General features: G+C 43.3%; 1 protein-coding gene across 3 annotated transcripts in view; it reads right to left on the bottom strand.

Annotated features, from left to right (window-relative positions):
- Positions 1-20080, bottom strand: part of CORIN (corin, serine peptidase) — a 309430-nt gene extending 289350 nt beyond the window's left edge. Inside the window, exon 1 of one of the 3 annotated variants that reach the window (XM_019962698.2) lies at positions 19858-20080. In XM_019962698.2, the coding sequence (XP_019818257.2) occupies positions 19858-19929 (72 nt within the window). In that variant the 5' untranslated portion in view covers positions 19930-20080. Of the gene's footprint in view, positions 1-19426; positions 19815-19857 lie in introns of those variants that run through there. The other 2 variants (XM_070791393.1, XM_070791394.1) reach the window with 2 other exon arrangements.

A 20080-nucleotide genomic window follows, 5' to 3' on the forward strand; every position in this document is an offset into this window, starting at 1 on the left:
GGCCACCCCAAGTAGGCAGCTGGGGTGAGAGCTTTCAGGGGCCTCCCCAGAGCTTTTTTTAACCTGGCATTTTCTGCTTATGGACTTTCCACTAGGGCAACCCTAGGTCCGGGGATTCACTTCGGCTGGGAAATCTGAGACGTCAGCTGGTTTGTGGCAAAGGAGGTATTTTTAGCTGAGACTTGGGGATTTCAGGATTGATACCTACTTTAGACCTCAGGGTGGGAGGCAGAAGACAGAGCCAAGGAAGAGCAGTGGGTGACTCTGCAGTTTCGTGGCCACGACTGCAGAGCTTACCTTGGAAGAGGAGGTTGTGTGCGTCCTGACTGGGGAGGGCAGGCCGACCTGGGAGGTCTCAGCAATGATGCTGCACCTTCCCAAGGAGGTGAGGCCTAGAAGTCTTACCTTCATGCTAATATTCAGAGAGACTCTCCCAATACCTACCTGCCCACCCATCTTCCTCCCTGCCTGCTGCATTGGCATCACATGAAACCTATTAGAAATGCACATTTGGGGCCCCATCAACTAAGTTAGAAATTCTGGCAGCAGGATCCAGCAGTGTTGCATCCGGCCCTGCAGGTGATTCTCATGCACACTAAACCTTACTGATCTAATCACACCCTCACAAACATTCCTGGATAAAGGTACAAGAGCAAATTTTGACCCCTATCAAACCTACACAACAGTACATCTTTTTAAATTGACATTATTTTTAGCATATTTTTAGATTACAGCATTGAACAGATCAGTAAAGACAGCCAGTAATTCTTTCTAAACCATTTTTTTTTCTCCAGCATGTGCTGTCCTAAGTCACTTCAGTTGTGTCTGACTCTTTGTGAACCTAGGGACCATAACCTGCCAGGCTCTACTGTCCGTGGGATTCTCCAGGCAAGCATACTGGAGTGGGTAGCCATGCCCTCCTCCAGGGGATCTTCCCAACCCAGGGATCAAACCCACGTCTCTTACGTTTCGTGCATTGCCAGTTGGGTTCTTTACCACTAGCGCCACCCCTTACCCTAATGTGAAAAGACTTTTTCCCTTGTGCTTTCTTCCAGGGCAGTGACAAGACACCAGGTGAGTTTCGTTATCAAAGGTTGCAAATTGAGTCAGAGTAAGACATAGCCCCCAGTGCTTGGGGAGGAGAGCTGTCCCATGCAGCAGCCCTAGAAAGGGGCAGGGGAAGCTGGGGGAAGCCAACTGAAATTATCTAAGATGCTGTAGCCAGGGGAACACCCCCTCAAAAGAGCCTGGGAAATAATATTTGAGCATTCCTAATGAAGTAGCTTCCTATGGCTGCTGTAACAAATTACCACCATAATTACAACAACACAAATTTATTTCCCTCACATTTATGAAGCTCAGAAGTCTGAAATTGGTTCCACGGGCTAAGTCAAGGTGTCAAGGTATCATCAGAGTCACTTCCTTCTGATCGCTTTGAGGAGAGGATATATTATTTCCTTGCCTTTTCCAGCTGTTAGTGGCCGGCTGCCTGTATTCCTTGGCTGGTAGCCCTTTCTGCATCTTCAGAGCACGTCTCTCCAGGCTCTACATCCATTGCCTTCTCCTCTGACTGACCCTCTTGCCTCCCTCCTATAAAGACACCATGGTCTCATCAGTTCCTTCCAGATATCCAGGACAATCTTCCCATCTTAAAATCTTAGCTAGTCACAGTTGCAAAACCCCTTTGGCCTTAAAAATGGTATTCACAGGTCATGGGGATCAGGTCGTGGCTATACTTGGGGGTCCATTATGCAACTTACTACACTCCACATGGCCCTGTACTGTCTAATAAGGTAGAGACATTGGCCACATGTGGGTATTGAGCACTGGAAAATGCAACTCATCTGGATTGCTGTGCACTGTAAGAATATTGAAATTTGAAGACAGTCTGAAAATAATAAGGTAATATATTGCATTCATAACTTTTATATCGAATTCCATATTAGAATTGGGCTTCCCATGTGGCTCAGTGGTAAAAAATCTGCCCTCCAACACAGAAAACACAAGAGATGCAGGTTCGATCTCTGGGTTGGGAAGATCCCCTGGAGGAGGAAATGGCAACCCACTCCAGTATTCTTGCCTGGAGAATCCCATGGACAGAGGAGCCTGGCGGACTGTAGTCCATGGGGTCACAAGGAGTGAGCCACAACTGAGCACACAGGCACTGTACACATGTTTGAATTACAAAATCTTGGACAGAGTGAGTTAAATAAGACATATTATTAAAATTAATCTGGACCAGCCCATCCTCTGCCAGAGGCAAGGAGGCAGGCAGGTGACAGCCAGAGCTGGAAGGCAAGGGGCAAACTCTGCCCCAGAGATGGCATGTACTACCAAACTGCAAGCAGGCTCCCAGTTGCTAACCAAGTCTTCCTGGGATCCTGGACGGTTGACATCTGCCAGGAGGGTCGCAGCCAGAGATCAGCTCCACAGAGGAGACACACGACACACCTGAGAAGGCACTCCCACTGCAGCACCCAGGAAACCAAGCAGCTGGGATGGGGGAGGTGATAAGATGTACCCCTCTACCCAGGGAGAGTGCTCTTGCCAAGCACCTGGTCGCCTGAGCTGCTCTGACCTGGGAAGGGCACAAAGTACAGGCCCAACCGAGTCTGTGCCTTTGTGGAGTACCCCAGAACCTGAACCTGAGTGGCTTAGACCTGGGAAATGCACGCAACCCAGAGCCCACTTTAGACTGTAGAGCAACCTGGAACCTGAGCAGTGTAGACTGGGAAAGCACAGGCGCCGTGAGCTGGGGCAAACCCAGTGTGGTCCATACACTGCGAGCACTCCCTACACATGCCAGTGATATTTGTTTGCAGTGTTCCTCTCTCCCCGCAGCACAGTTGAACAAGTGAGCCTAAATAAATGACCATCTTCGCACCCTTGTGTCAGAGTGGAAATTAGACACTGAAGAGACTTGCAAACAGAGGAAGCCAAAATAAACAGAGGGAACTGCTTTGGAAATGACAGGTGCAACAGATTAAAACCCTGTAGTTAGCATTGACCACATTGGAAGGGGCCTATAGACCTTGAGAAGAAGTATAAGCTGGAACAAGGAACCATCTGAAACTGAAATGATCACACACTGCCCTCAACAGCTCCAGAGAAATTCCTGCTAAGTCACTTCAGTCATGTCCGACTCTGTGCTACCCCATAGATGGCAGCCCATCAGGCTCCACCGTCCCTGGGATTCTCCAGGCAAGAACACTGGAGCAGGTTGCCATTTCCTTCTCCAATTCATGAAAGTAAAAAGTGAAAGTGAAGTCACTCAGTCATGTCTGACTCTTAGCGACCCCATGGACTGCAGCCTACCAGGCTCCTCCGTCCATGGGATTTTCCAGGCAAGAGTACTGGAGTGGGGTGCCATTGCCTTCTCCGAGAGAAATTCCTAGATATATTTTAATACTATCATTTTTTAATTTAAAAAAATTTTATTTTTAAGTTCTTTATTACTCCTTTCATTTTCACTTTTAAAGCCTACTATTACCTTGCAAAAAAAAAAAAAGACCCTATTTTTAAAGCAAATTTCATATATATATTTTTTTAATTTTTGCGATTTTCTCTGGTTTTTTTAATATTGTATTTTTGAGAGTCTAACCTCTACTCTTGATTTTTAATCTTTGCTTTTTGGTATTTGTTATCAATTTTGTACCTTTAAGAATGCAATGGGAGAAGGCAATGGCACCCTACTCCAGTACTCTTGCCTGGAAAATCCCACGGATGGAGGAGCCTGGTAGGCTGCAGTCCATGGGGTCACTAAGAGTTGGACACAACTGAGCGACTTCACTTTCACTTTTCACTTTCACGCATTGGAGAAGGAAATGGCAACCCACTCCAGTGTTCTTGCTTGGAGAATCCCAGAGATGGGGGAGCCTGGTGGGCTGCCGCCTATGGGGTAACACAGAGTCGGACAAGACTGAAGCAACTTAGCAGCAGCAAGAATGCAATCTTCAGTACCCGTTTTTACTTAGAAGTGTGATTACTGGCTTGAGTGCACTCCAGAGAGGAGATCCAGCTCTACCCACCAGAACACTGATGCAAGCTTCCCTAATCAGGAAACCTTGACAAGCCACTTGTCCAAACCCATCCACAGGGAGGAACCTCCACAATAAAGACTTTTTCTCTCCCAGGTGACCTCTATCTCCTCCCTCCCCCTTCTCTTCTCTAGTTAACCCTGTGAATCTCTTTGGGTGTTCCAGGCTGTGGAGAACACTTAGAGAACTGATTACTGGCTAGATTGGTCTCTCTTCCTTTTGACTCCCCGTTCTCCTCTCCTGGTCACCTCTATCTCCTTCCTCCCTCTTCTCTTCTCTATTTAACTCAGTGAACCTCTCTGAGTATACCAGACTATGGAGAGAAAATAAGGAATTGGTTACTAGATGGATTGTTCTTTTCCCTTTTGATCCCCGCCTTCTCCTCCTGGTCACCTCTATCTCCCTCCTCCCTCTTCTCTTCTCCATGTAACTCTGTGAACCTCTCTGGGTGTCCCTCACTGTGGAGAACCTTTTCACCATTAACCTAGATGTTTTATCATCAGTCAGTGATGTATGGATGGAGAAGTCGTGAGGCTACTGTAAGAATAAGACTGAAAGCCAGAGGCAGGAGGCTTAAATCCTAAACTTGAGAACACCAGAAAACTCATGACTCCAGGGAACATTAATTGACAAGAGCTCATCCAAAAGCCTCCATACCTACACCGAAACCAAGCTCTACCCAAGAGCCAACATGTTTCAAAGCAAGACATACCAAGCTATTTCTCCAACAATGCAGGAACATAACCCTGAGCTTTTAAAATATAGGTGGCCAAAAGTCACACCAAATCCACAGACACCTCAAAACTCACTACTGGACACTTCATTGCACTCCAGAGAGAAGAGATCCAGCTCCACCGACCAGAACACTGATGCAAGCTTCCCTAATCAGGAAACCTTGACAAGCCACTTGTCCAACCCCACCCACAGGGAGGAACCTCCCCAATAAAAAGGAACCACAAACTTCCAGCATACAGAAAGTCCACCCCAAACACAGTGATCTAAACAAAATGAAAAGGCAGAGAAATATTCAGCAGGTAAAGGAACATGATAAATGCCCACCAAACCAAACAAAAGAGGAGGAGATAGGGAGTCTACCTGAAAAAGAATTCAGATTAATGATAGTAAAAAATATCCAAAATTTTGAAAACAGAATAGAGCTACAGATAAATAGTCTGGAGACAAGGTTTGAGAAGATGGAAGAAATGTTTAACAAGGACCTAGAAGAAATAAAAAAGAGTCAATCAATAATGAATAATGCAATAACTGAGATCAAAAACACTCTGGAGGGAACCAACAGTAGAATAACAGGGGCAGAAGATAGGATAAGTGAGGTGGAAGATAGAATGGTGGAAATAAATGAAGCAGAGAGGAAAAAAGAAAAAAGAATTAAAAGAAATGAGGACAGCCTCAGAGACCTCTGGGACAATGTCAAATGCCCCAACATTTGAAACATAGGAGTCCCAGAAGAAGAAGACAAAAAGAAAGGCCATGAGAAAGTACTTGAGGAGATAATAGTTGGAAACTGCCCTAAAATGGGGAGGGAAATAGCCACCCAAGTCCAAGAAACCCAGAGAGTCCCAAACAGGATAAACCCAAGGTGAAACACCCCAAGACACATATTAATCAAATTAATGAAGATCCAACACAAAGAACAAATATTAAAAGCAGCAAGGGAAAAACAACAAATAACACACAAGGAGATTCCCCTAAGGATAACAGCTGAACTCTCAATAGAAACTCTTCAGGCCAGAAGGGAATGTCAGGACATATTTAAAGGGATGAAAGAGAAAAACCTACAACCCAGATTACTGTACCCAGAAAGGATCTCATTCAAATACGAAGGAGAAATCAAAAGCTTTACAGACAAGCAAAATCTGAGAGAATTCAGCACCACCAAACCAGCTCTTCAACAAATGCTAAAGGATCTTCTCTAGGTGGGAAACACAGAAAAGGTTTATAAACTTGAACCCAAAACAACAAAGTAAACGGCAACAGGATCATACTTATTGATAATTACCTTAAATGTAAATGGGTTGAATGCCCCAACCAAAGACTAAGACTGGCTTAATGGATACAAAAACAAGACCCCTATATATGCTGTCTACAAGAGACCCACCTCAAAACAAGGGGCACAAAAAGACTTGAAAGTGAAGGTCTGGAAAAAGATATTTCATGCAAATGGAGACCAAAAGAAAGCAGTAGCAATACTCACATCAGATAAAATACACTTTGAAATAAAGGCCATGAAAAGAGACAAAGAAGGACACTATATAATGATCAAAGGATCAATCCAAGAAGGAGATATAACAATTATAAATATATATGCACCCAAAATAGGAGCACTGCAATATGTAAGGCAAATGCTAACAAGTATGAAAGGGGAAATTAACAGTAACATGATAATAGTGGGAGACTTTAATACCCCACTCACACCTATGGATAGATCAACTAAACAGAAAATTAACAAGGAAACACAAACTTTAAATGATACAAAGGACCAGTTAGACCTAATTGATATCTATAGGACATTTCACCCCAAAACAATGAATTTCACCTTTTCCTCAAGTGCACAGAGAACCTTCTCCAGGATAGATCACATCCTGGGCCATAAATCTAGCCTTGGTAAATTCAAAAAAATTGAAATCATTCCAAGCATCTTTTCTGATCACAATGCAGTAACATTAGATGTCAACTACAGGAAAAAAACTATTAAAAATACAAACATATGGAGGCTAAACAACACACTTCTGAATAACCAACAAATCATAGAAGAAATCAAAAAAGAAATCAAAATATGCATAGAAACGAATGAAAATGAAAACACAACAACCCAAAACCTATGGGATTCAGTAAAAGCAGTGCTAAGGGGAAAGTTCATAGCAATACAAGCCAACCTCAAGAAACAGGAGAAAAATCAAATAAATAACCTAACTCTACACCTAAAGGAACTAGGAAAAGAAGAAATGAAGAACTCCAGGGTTAGTAGAAGGAAAGAAATCATAAAAATTAGGGCAGAAATAAATGCAAAAGAAACAGAGGAGACCATAGCAAAAATCAACAAAGCTAAAAGTTGGTTCTTTGAGAAGATAAATAAAATGGACAAACCATTAGCCAGACTCATCAAGAAAAAAAGGGAGAAGAATCAAATCAACAAAATTAGAAATGAAAATGGAGAAATCACCACAGACAGAAATACAAAGGATCATAAGAGAGTACTATCATCAACTATATGCCAATAAAATGGACAACTTGGAAGAAATGGACAAATTCTTAGAAAAGTACAGCTTTCCAAAACTGAACCAGGAAGAAATAGAAAATCTTAACAGACCCATCACAAGCATGGAAATTGAAACTGTAATCAAAAATCTTCCAGCAAACAAAAGCCCAGGTCCAGACGGCTTCACAGCTGAATTCTACCAAAAATTTAGGGAAGAGCTAACACCTATCCTGCTCAAACTCTTCCAGAAAATTGCAGAGGAAGGTAAACTTCCAAACTCATTCTATGAGGCCACCATCACCCTAATACCAAAACCTGACAAAGATCCCACAAAAAAGAAAACTACAGGCCAATATCACTGACAAACATAGATGCAAAAATCCTTAACAAAATTCTAGCAATCAGAATCCAACAACACATTAAAAAGATCATACACCATGACCAAGTGGGCTTTATCCCAGGGATGCAAGGATTCTTCAATATTCGCAAATCAGCAATGTGATACACCACATTAACAAACTGAAAGATAAAAACCATATGATTATTTCAACAGATGCAGAGAAAGCCTTTGACAAAATTCAACATCCATTTATGATAAAAAAAAAAACTTCCAGAAAGCAGGCATAGAAGGAACATACCTCAACATAATAAAAACCATATATGATAAACCCACAGCAAACATTATCCTCAATGGTGGAAAATTGAAAGCATTTCCTCTAAAGTCAGGAACAAGACAAGGACATCCACTGTCACCACTACTATTCAACATAGTTTTGGAAGTTTTAGCCACAGCAATTAGAGCAGAAAAAGAAAAGGAATCCAGATTAGAAAAGAAGAAGTAAAACTCTCACTGTTTGCAGATGACATGATCCTCTACACAGAAAGCCGTGAAGACTCCACCAGAAAATTACTGGAGCTAATCAATGAATAGTAAAGTTGCAGGATATAAAATTAACACACAGAAATCCCTTGTTTTCCTATACACTGACAATGAGAAAACAGAAAGAGAAACTAAGGAAACAATTCCATTCACCATTGCAACGAAAAGAATAAAATACTTAGGAATAAATCTACCTAAAGAAACAAAAGACCTATATATAGAAAACTATAGAACACCAATGAAAGAAATCAAAGATGACACAAATATATGGAGAAATATACCATGTTCATGGATCAGAAGAATCAATACAGTGAAAATGAGTATACTACCCAAAGCAATCTATAGATCCAATGCAATCCCTATCAAGCTACCAACGGCATTTTTCAGAGAAGTAGAACAAATAATTTCACAATTTGTATGGAAATACAAAAAACCTCGAAGAGCCAAAGCAATCTTGAGAAAGATGAATGGAACTGGAGGAATCAACCTGCCTGGCTGGCTATACTACAAAGCTACAGTCATCAAGACAGTATGGTACTGGCACAAAGACAGAAATATAGATCAATGGAACAAAATAGTCCAGAGATAAATCCACGCACCTATGGACACCTTATGGAGAAGGCAATGGCACCCCACTCCAGTACTCTTGCCTGGAAAATCCCATGGGCGGAGGAGCCTGGTAGGCTGTAGTCCATGGGGTCACTAAAAGTCAGACACGACTGAGCAACTTCACTTTCACTTTTTACTTTCCTGCATTGGAGAAGGAAATGGCAACCCACTCCAGTGTTCTTGCCTGGGGAATCCCAGGGACAGGGGAGCCTGGTGGGCTGCTGTCTATGGGGTCGCACAGAGTCGGACATGACTGAAGCGACTTAGCAGCAGCAGCAGCAGCAGCATGGACACCTTATCTTTGACAAAGGAAGCAAGAATATACAATGGAGAAAAGACAATCTCTTTAACTAGTGGTGCTGGGAAAACTGGTCAACCTCTTGTAAAAGAATGAAACTAGAACACTTTCTAACACCATACACAAAAATAAACTCAAAATGGATTAAAGATCTAAACGTAAGACCAGAAACTATAAAACTCCTAGAGGAAAACGTAGGCAAAACACTCTTACAGAGGAAGGTAAACGTCCAAACTCATTCTATGAGGCCACCATCACCCTAATACCAAAACCTGACAAAGATCCCACAAAAAAAGAAAACTACAGGCCAATATCACTGACGAACATAGATGCAAAAATCCTAAACAAAATTCTAGCAATCAGAATCCAACAACACATTAAAAAGATCATACACCATGACCAAGTGGGCTTTATCCCAGGGATGCAAGGATTCTTCAATATCCGCAAATCAATCAATGTAATACACCACATTAACAAATTGAAAAATAAAAACCATATGATTATCTCAATAGATGCAGAGAAAGCCTTTGACAAAATTCAACACCCATTTATGATAAAAACTCTCCAGAAAGCAGGAATAGAAGGAACATACCTCAACATAATAAAAGCTATATATGACAAACTCACAGCAAACATTATCCTCAATGGTGAAAAATTGAAAGCATTTCCTCTAAAGTCAGGAACAAGACAAGGGTGCCCACTTTCACCATTACTATTCAACATAGTTTTGGAAGTTTTAGCCACAGCAATTAGAGCAGAAAAAGAAAAGGAATCCAGATTAGAAAAGAAGAAGTAAAACTCTCATTATTTGCAGATGACATGATCCTCTACATAGAAAACCCTAGAGACTCCACCAGAAAATTACTAGAAATAATCAATGATTATAGTAAGGTTGCAGGATATAAAATCAACACACAGAAATCCCTTGCATTCCTATACACTAATAATGAGAAAACAGAAAGAGAAATTAAGGAAACAATTCCATTCACCATTGCAACAGAAAGAATAAAATAGTTAGGAATATATCTACCTAAAGAAACTAAAGACCTATATATAGAAAACTATAAAACACTGGTGAAAGAAATCAAAGAGGACACTAACAGATGGAGAAATATACCATGTTCATGGATTGGAAGAATCAATATAGTGAAAATGAGTACACCACCCAAAGCAATTTATAGATTCAATGCAATCCCTATCAAGCTACCAACAGTATTCTTCACAGAGCTAGAACAAATAATTTCACAATTTGTATGGAAATACAAAAAACCTCGAATAGCCAAAGTGATCTTGAGAAAGAAAAATGGAACTGGAGGAATCAACCTACCTGACTTTAGGCTCTATTACAAAGCCACAGTTATCAAGACAGTATGGTACTGGCACAAAGACAGAAATATAGATCAATGGAACAAAATAGAAAACCCAGAGATAAATCCATGCACATATGGACACCTTATCTTTGACAAAGGAGGCAAGAATATACAATGGATTAAAGACAATCTCTTTAACAAGTGGTGCTGGGAAATCTGGTCAACCACTTGTAAAAGAATGAAACTAGAACACTTTCTAACACCATACACAAAAATAAACTCAAAATGGATTAAAGATCTAAACGTAAGACCAGAAACTATAAAACTCCTAGAGGAGAACATAGGCAAAACACTCTCTGACATACATCACAGCAGGATCCTCTATGACCCACTTCCCAGAATATTGGAAATAAAAGCAAAAATAAACAAATGGGACCTAATTAACCTTAAAAGCTTCTGCACATCAAAGGAAACTATTAGCAAGGTGAAAAGGCAGCCTTCAGAATGGGAGAAAATAATAGCAAATGGAGCAACTGACAAACAACTAATCTCAAAAATATACAAGCAACTCCTACAGCTCAACTCCAGAAAAATAAATGACCCAATCAAAAAATGGGCCAAAGAACTAAATAGACATTTCTCCAAAGAAGACATGCAGATGGCTAACAAACACATGAAAAGATGCTCAACATCACTCATTATCAGAGAAATGCAAATCAGAACCACTATGAGGTACCATTTCACACCAGTCAGAATGGCTGCGATCCAAAAGTCTACAAATAATAAATGCTGGAGAGGGTGTGGAGAAAAGGGAACCCTCTTACACTGTTGGTGGGAATGCAAACTAGTACAGCCACTATGGAGAACAGTGTGGAGATTCCTTAAAAAACTGGAAATAGAACTGCCTTATGATCCAGCAATCCCACTGCTGGGCATACACACTGAGGAAACCAGAAGGGAAAGAGACACGTGTACCCCAATGTTCATCGCAGCACTGTTTATAATAGCCAGGACATGGAAGCAACCTAGATGTCCATCAGCAGATGAATGGATAAGAAAGCAGTGGTACATATACACAATGGAGTATTACTCAGCCATTAAAAAGAATACATTTGAATCAGTTCTAATGAGGTGGATGAAACTGGAGCCTATTATACAGAGTGAAGTAAGCCAGAAGGAAAAACATCAATACAGTATACTAACGCATATATATGGAATTTAGAAAGATGGTAACAATAACCCGGTGTACGAGACAGCAAAAGAGACACTGATGTATAGAACAGTCTTATGGACTCTGTGGGAGAGGGAGAGGGTGGGAAGATTTGGGAGAATGACATTGAAACACGTAAAATATCATGTAAGATATATACATATATATATGTAGCAACTTGTGTTCTTACAAAGCACTTTCATAAAGCATTATTTCACTGAGCCATCAATCAGAATCCTGAGAGAGGAATATTGTTCCCATTCTTCCAAGAAAGAAATCGAGCCTAATGGGAATTTACCTGTTACAGTGGCCCCCAGCTAATAAGTGATGGGAAAGTACCTGAGCCAGGTCTGTGTGCCACAGCATCCAGGGCTGCCCTGAGCTTATCTTGGCTCAGGTTTAATGATTTAATCAAGCTTACTCTACTTCCTGAGTTCTTTTATATCTAATTCTTTCTAAATTTCAGAGATCTCAGAATTCTCTTCACCTGGAAATTTTGTTCCCTTGCCACTCTGAACCTATTTTTATTATTTTTTATTTTTTTAACTGTGAACACAGAGGAGTGTGTATCCTACCTACCCAGGTGAGAAAGGACTTTATCCTGTGTTAAACTCCTGCTCAGCTAGAGGCATACCTGGAATCAAAGACACTACCAAAAGTCAAACTACAGACCAATATCTTTGATGTTATAGATGCAAAAACTCTCAACAAAATGTTAACAAACTGAATCCAGCAACACATTAAAAAACAAATCATACATCACAATCAAGTTAGATTCATCCCAGGGTCAAAAAGATAGTTCAACATACACAAATCAATATGATACAGCACATCAACAAATGAAAAGACAAAAACCACATGATCAACTCAACATGCAGAAAAAGCATTTGATAAAATTCAACATCCAATCATGATGCCACTCTTGCCAAAGTAGGCGTAGAGGGAACACACCTCAACATAACAAAAGCTGTTTCTGATAAACCGGCAGCCAACAACAGAGGCATGCCTGGCTCCCAGCTTGATGTGGACCACCTGTTGCGAGGCCCTCAACACCAATGACTGTCTCTCTACACCTTTTCTACCATGCACAAGCTGCATGCCTGGGTGAAACACAGATCTGACTTAGAACCAAAGAAGATATCCCCAGACAAACCTGGCTTCTGGTGAGCAAATTTCCTTTGCTCAGTCTTCCTTGGAGTTGAACAGGCCATCCTGCACTTTGGCAGAGGTCGCTGAGAAAAGAAATGGCAAAGACCCACAAAGAGAGAAGCAGATACCAGCATCGGTTCAGATGCCCTTCACCCAGCAGCACTTCTCAATTGAAAGGGAGGAGAGAAAGAAAAAGGATAAGGGTACAATGAGCTCCTCGTTTTTTCTGCAACATGAAAATCTAGTTTTTAGATCTAGAAAGGCCCTTGGAGAGTGTCTAGTCCTCATTTTACACATGAGGAAACCAGGATCAAAAAGTTAATTGACTTTTGTAAAGTCTCACAGCAACTCAGTATCAGATAAAGACTAGAGCTCCCATTTCTGATTGTGTCAAATTAAACAAAATTGCTTTAAAGGATCCACAGAGAAACATTAAGTGCAATCATACAGTTTTGATTTCCAAACTGCCCTACAGAGGAGTGGCACCTTGCTTGCAGGATGAGACTCTGAAAAAGGTACTGCTGCTGCTGAGTTGCCTCAGTCGTGTCCAACACTGTGCGACCCCATAGACGGCAGCCCACTAGGCTCCTCTGTCCCTGGGATTCTCCAGGCAAGAATACTGGAGTGGGTTGCCATTTACTTCTCCAGAAATAGGTACACAACCCTGAAAATCATGTAGTATCGAAATAATCCTTGAAAATCTTTAAGAAAGTGCCACGTTGGAGACCAATATAACGTCTGTCAATCAATCCCACATGGTTAGTTTTTCCAGAGATGGATCAAGCTCAACAGTTGAGTACCAGATTAATTAATTGGCCTGAGGTTAGAAGAAAAAAAAAAGGCATTGATCTTTAAACACAGGATCACTTGTAGGCCCGCAAGCTGGATACATATAAAAGGCACTGGAGTTCTGAAATTAATAGCAGATTCCCTTCTCTTCATTTGTGCTCTCACTCCAGGGCACTGAGCAGAACAACAGGCAAAGTGACTCATACAACATCAATAGTTCTCTCTTCCCTGCGCTCCTGATAATAGTGTTTACCATGTAATTAGAAACGAATTTGCTTCACACACACATGAATCTCTGTTTGTTCATTGGTGCATCCCAAGTGCCGAGTACTGTGCCTGGCACATAAATGTTTGTTGAATAAATGGATGAATCTGCTCCTCTTTCTGTCCAGGTGATGCAACTGAATTCTTACAAGGTTATCTTGTTCTAGCATGTGGCTCTTAAGTTCTCAGAGAGTTATATTGCCCTGGCCAGAAAAATTCACATTGAACTGTTCATAGAGATTGTTCAGTACTCATGGGGTTCATGGACACATGATTAAAATTTTCTGGTGCTATCAACCTTTAAGATGCAGCTGTGACACTTTAGCAGAATGACCTTCATGGTTCTGGAGAGCCTAGCATCGTTTACTTTCATAGCTGCATAAGAACTTTTCTTTAAAGCTCTCTCAAGCGCTAGAAACAAAAGGTATTCTCTAAATGCTGTCAGCCCAAAAGTTCAAAGGAGAGCCAAGCTAAGCTCAAACTGGTGGCACCAAAACAACCTTTACAACCCATAGCTATATTTTCTGCCCTACTCTTAAGCCAGAGTAGGCCCTTTTTCACAGACGTCCTCTTGAGCTGCTTGTAAGTTTCAGTACTGATACTGAATGGCCAGATGGATGATGCCCAGGAGCACCCTGGATCCCCAGCTAGCCGCAACCAGCTCTGATACTGCACTTGTCACTACCAGCTCTGATGGTTTGAACATGGAGAAATGTACAGCAAGAGAATATTCAAACAGCTGCTGAAAGGTGAGCTAAGGGAGGTCACTGCCAGCAGACTCAGAGGAAAACATAATTTATAGGCATCCTTGAGCAGAGCTCAGAGCTGAGCAAACACGGCTACAGAGTCCTCAGCAATGTGGCCACCAGATACACCAGTGCTCTGGGACAACAGCAGCTCTTTCTGAGCAAAGAGAAAGAAGTAGAGACAGGAGGCTGGGCTGGGGACAGTGACAGGCTTAGGAAAGGGCAGCTGACTCAGCGAGCCAGCCCATGTACTCTACACCCATGTGGAAAGCACACATACTCTCCCAACCTGCATGGTGGTTGCCTATAAGAATAATGAATATTATGGACTATGCACTAAAGCAGATTTAGCAAAGTCCTAGGAACAGAATAAACTTAAGGCAGGGAAAGGATTACCTGTCTGCATATCTGCACTGGCTTGAATAATGTCCCTCAAAAATTCATGTCTACCAGAACTGATGCTTCTGAATTGTGGTGCTAGAAAAGACTCTTGGGAGTCCCTTGGACAGCAAGGAGATCAAACTAGTCAGTCCTAAAGGAAATCAATCCTGAATATTCATTGGAAGGACTGATGCTGAAGCTGAAGCTCCAATATTCTGGCCACCTGATGTGACGAGCCGACTCATTGAAAAAGACCCCGATGCTGGGAAAGATTGAGGGCAGGAGGAGAAGGGGGCCACAGAGGATGAGATGGTTGGATGGCATCAACAACTCAATGGATATGAGTTAGGGCAAACTCTGGGAGATGGTGAAGGACAGGGAAGGCTGGCGTGCTGCAGTCCATGGGGTGGCAAAGAGTCAGACACGACTAAGTGACTAAAAAACAACAAAATGAAGGGTTATTGGGACATAACCCCACTGTAAGTGAAAATAGATCAATATTGTTATTCTTATGGAAAATCATACAACACATAAGGGTACATATGGGTACATATGGAGAGGGAAATGGCAACCCACTCTAGTGTTCTTGCTTGGAGAACCCTATGGACGGAGGAGCCTGGAGTGCCTCAGTCCATGGGGTTGTAAAGAGTCAGACATGACTTAGCAACTGAACAATGGGTACTTAAGAGTGAGAAGCTGCTGCTGCTGCTAAGTCGCTTCAGTCGTGTCCGACTCTGTGCGACCCCATAGACAGCAGCCCACCAGGCTCCTCTGTCCCTGGGATTCTCCAGGCAAGAATACTGGAGTGGGCTGCCATTTCCTTCTCCAATGCATGAAAGTGAAAAGTGAAAGTGAAGTCGCTCAGTTGTGCCCGAATCTTAGCGACCCCATGGACTGGAGCCTACCAGGCTCCTCCATCCATGGGATTTTCCAGGCAAGAGTACTGGAGTGGGGTGCCATTGCCTTCTCCAGAGTGAGAAGAGCCTCCCTCTATTATATCAGAATTTCTGCTCTAAAACCAGGAAAACCATCAGCCATAAATCTCACTGTGAAAGGAAAAGGATGCTACATTAGCAAAAATCATCAGCGATGGGAGACTTTCTAAGGATTTTGTAACTAATACACACTCTTGACTGATTTATAATAAAAATACTATGTATCATTTATTCTATAATTATATAAATTATGCCAATTATAAACAGCCATCTACCGTTCAACAAATGCTCTGGCTGTGACACAATAGAAGGGATTCAGCTATACAAAACAAAAGGAAAAGCAAAGGGAAGTGATGGACAGAAAAACCTTTATCATCTAAGAGTCTCATTAAATTATCACTCAAGCAAAGAGCTCTAGAACTAAGAAAATACTCCTCAGTGAATTAGATGTTCTGTCTACACTATCTAATACAGTAACCACTGGTCACATATGATTACTGAGCACTTGAAATGTGGACAGTGAGACTGGAAAACTAAATTTTTAATTTAATTTTGATTCATTTAAATGACCATAATAATTAAATAATCACATGTGGCCAGCAGCTACTCTATTGGAGGGCACTGCTCTAGAATCACAGAAGGCTGGCTGTGGAGACAAATCTGAGAGCCTCAGAAATCTGAGATGTGACCAGCCCCACAAGTAAAAACAGGGGAGGAAGCCTTCACAGAAGATACAGCTGTATGTAGAGTATTTCTAGGACATATTTGGGCTTCCTTGGTGGCTCAGATGGTAGAGTCTGCCTGCAATGCAGGAGACCCAGGTTTGATCCCTGGGTCAGGAAGGTCCCCTGAAGGAGGAAAAAGTAGCCTACTCCAGTGGTCTTACTTGGGAAATCCCATGGACAAAGAAGCCTGGTGGGTTGGCTACAGGACATATTTATTTCCTTAATCTTCACATGCTCTTATAGTCAGTGATCATCCCCATTGGTTGGATGAGGAAATCAGGGTTCAGCAAGATTCTCTGACTTGCCCAGGGCCTTACAGCTTTTACAGGCTAGGGCCAGAGATCTGAATATGGCTTTGACACCAAAATCCATACTCTAGTCATCAAGGCACTCCATTTACAGCACCTTTCACTCTTGTGATGTCTTCCATTTCCATCCTCTCTGAAGGGTCTGAAACACAAAAATGGGTATGCATGGATGAGTGCATATATGTGTGTCTGAGTAGATTTTGCAGAATAGGTACAGGTCTGAGAATTACTTGAGTGTTTAGTGTGGATCTAGTATTCCATACAACAAATCAGTATCCTCTAAGCAACCAGCCCCATTTTCCACTTAATCAGGAAGAACAGGAGGCAAGAATGAGTACCTGCTGACTAACTTATTAAGGCCAAATTGGCAGATTAAATAAACCTTCTTCCTGGGACACATTTAGCACTATTACTATCATCCAGCTTTCCTGGTCCTCAGGGAGCCCCCATTTCCCTGGCCATAGTGACACTTAGAAACCCCAAGACTACAGGTCTTCACATCAGGGGAGACTGGAGGTAAGGGAATGAGGAAAACGGAGAGACAGGATACCTAAGAAATGGTATGTAGGTTTGAAAATAACTCGTTTCAAATCAAGAGTGACAATGTTAAATCTGGGCTGCTCAGCTTCTCCCCCAATCTATTTGTCTCCAGCAGTGGAAAAGGGCAAGTGCGGGTCATTAGATACTGCAAGTGTGGAAGTCAGGTGAAGCCATGGTGGGAAAGATGGCCCTCCCAAGACAAAACCACAGGTCGATGTGGATGGATGCTGTGCTAATAATAAGATTTCTGCAGTATTATGAAGAATGTTTCTAATGGAACTAATTGTGCCTCCCTTTAAAAAGTTTCATTATGCCTGGAAATAACACTTGATGAGATTAATAAAACAATTCTTATTTGTCTAACCTCCTGGAAGTTTAACTGAGCCTTTCATCCTTGTCCTGTGCTCTGATCCTGCAAGGAACCCTCTGGGAAGAGCCCCTTCCCACTAAATAAAGCTTTACAGCATTTTGAGGTTGTGAGACTTATGTAATTCCACACCCAAATAACTCTGAAAATAGTTTATCCCGTGCAACCCTTGGTGTGTTCTGGGAAGAATTCTATGGAAAACCAGCTTAGCCCAGTAATCACATTTGTCTACCCAGACAGCTAGTCTAACCTCTCAAGCTCCAGGAACCTGGCTGTGGGGAATGATTTCTAGCCTAAGTTTACACAACAAAACTATTAACACCAAATAATACAACCTAGCAGGTGATTGTTGTGTTGTGACAAAAACTGATTTTATACCTTTTTTAAAAGCCATTGTTTCCTCTCATTTTCTCTGGGCTATTCCCAAAAGTGGAGCTTCCCTCATAGCTCAGTCGGTAAATCATCTGACTGCAATGCAGGAGACCTGAGTTTGATTCCTGGGTAGGGAAGATCCCCTTCAGAAGGAAATGGCAACCTACTCCAGTATTCTTGCCTGGAGAATTCCATGGACAGTGGAGCCTGGCGGGCTACAGTCCATGAGGTTACATGGGGTCGCAAGAGTCAGACACGACTTAGTGACTAAACCACCACCATTCATTCCCAAAAGTAATGTGTTGTGACGTCTTTAATTTCTAACACCTTCAGCTAAAATATATGTGTCTTTGGGAAATGACCACCACTAAGTCCTGACTTCACTCCCTTTCTGGTGGCAGTCGGCATTCCTTTGCAGAGTTTTGCTTCCAAGGGTAAATTACTTTACCAAGGAGGGGTCAGGGGAGACTACAAACTGCAAATGCACACAGAGAAGTCGTCTGGTCTTATTCAAGAGTGAGTTTGTCTTTGTGGTACATTGTTCTCAGAATTTTCCCGCGGGAGGAAAGCTCCACTTTGAATTGACAGGATAGCTTCCCTGGGAATGTCCCGCCGGGCGGCTTCCCTTATGAGCTCCTAGCTCTGAGCGCGCAGAACTGTCCTGGGAATACCGAGTAGTGCGAAAAAGCGCCTACATCGCCATCCATCGGCCGGGAGAGGGTGGCATCCGGAATGCAGAGCTCGCCGCAAGAGCTGGGGACGAGTCCTGGCAGGATCCGACCCAATAACACCTAACCCGCGCAGCCCTCCATCCCCGCCCAGAGAACAGTCTCTGGTACCCGGCTCTGCGCTGCCGGGACCCCGCAGCAGCAAATGGACTCCGGGACCCTCCTGACATCGAACAAGAACAGCGCGAGAGATCCAGTTCCTGGGGAATCAGGACAGTGAGGACCTTCCGTGTTCCTCTTCCCTACCTTTCTTCTCCCAAATCAGGGGCAACGCTGTCCCTTCCCAGGACAGGATCAGAGCCCGCCGAACCCAAAGTAGCTGGAACCTGCGTCCCCCGGCGGCCCCGCGCTCCTTGCGCCCAGGGCCGGTACACGCCGCCAAGTTTGCGCACAGGGGATGCAGGAGTTGCCAGCACCCTGCAAGTCAGACCAGTCCTAGGATGCCCACGCTCAGATGGTCCCGTGATCACTGGCACCACTGGTGGCAGGGGAACTGAGGGTGAATCCGGGAGCTCGGAGGGACGGAGACTCAGGCGCGCGCAGTTGAGAGAGGAGGCTTACGTCTGGGACTTGAGATGCTGCGCGCTCCTTCCAGATGCACAGAAAAGAAGCCTTGGACCCCCAAGGGGTTGTTTCCAACGGCTCCTTCAGCAGCCTCCTCAGGAGCCCGGACGCCACCGAGTCCACTTGATGCGTGGAGGACTCCGTGTTGAAGAGGGGCAGTTGGGGGTGGGGGGTGTGTACCTGGGACATGACGACGCCCCTGGCAAGGAGAGCGTGGTCTCTGGACCGACCTGGCTCGAGGGCTAAAGGAAACCCTATCCTTGACCCTGCGCCCAAGGACTGGTTATAGCGTGGGGCTGGGACAGCTGAAGCTCACCGACGGTGGGGAAGGTGGCACCCAAGGGGAGGAGGGGGCGGGACAGGAAGGATAGACCCTGAATCCATCCGGACTGAGAGGTCATCCGACCTATCTGGCGGCAGCATCTTACCCGCTCCGGGGCCAGGGCTGGGCGGTAGCGCTCTTCCGGAGCCAGGGCAGGGGACTGTTTCGTGGAGAGCATGTCTCGCTTTTTCCTCCGTCCACTCTTGGTCTGTTTTCTCTCCTCTGCGTGCCCCTGGGAGAGGCACTACGGATTCCTTGCTCCTCGCTCAGGAAGAGACAAGTTGCCCTTCAAAGGACAGGGGCCCCACATTTTGTCTGCTCGTCAGATC

Source organism: Bos indicus, chromosome 6 (assembly GCF_029378745.1).
Source record: "Bos indicus isolate NIAB-ARS_2022 breed Sahiwal x Tharparkar chromosome 6, NIAB-ARS_B.indTharparkar_mat_pri_1.0, whole genome shotgun sequence".
Lineage (NCBI taxonomy): Eukaryota > Metazoa > Chordata > Mammalia > Artiodactyla > Bovidae > Bos > Bos indicus.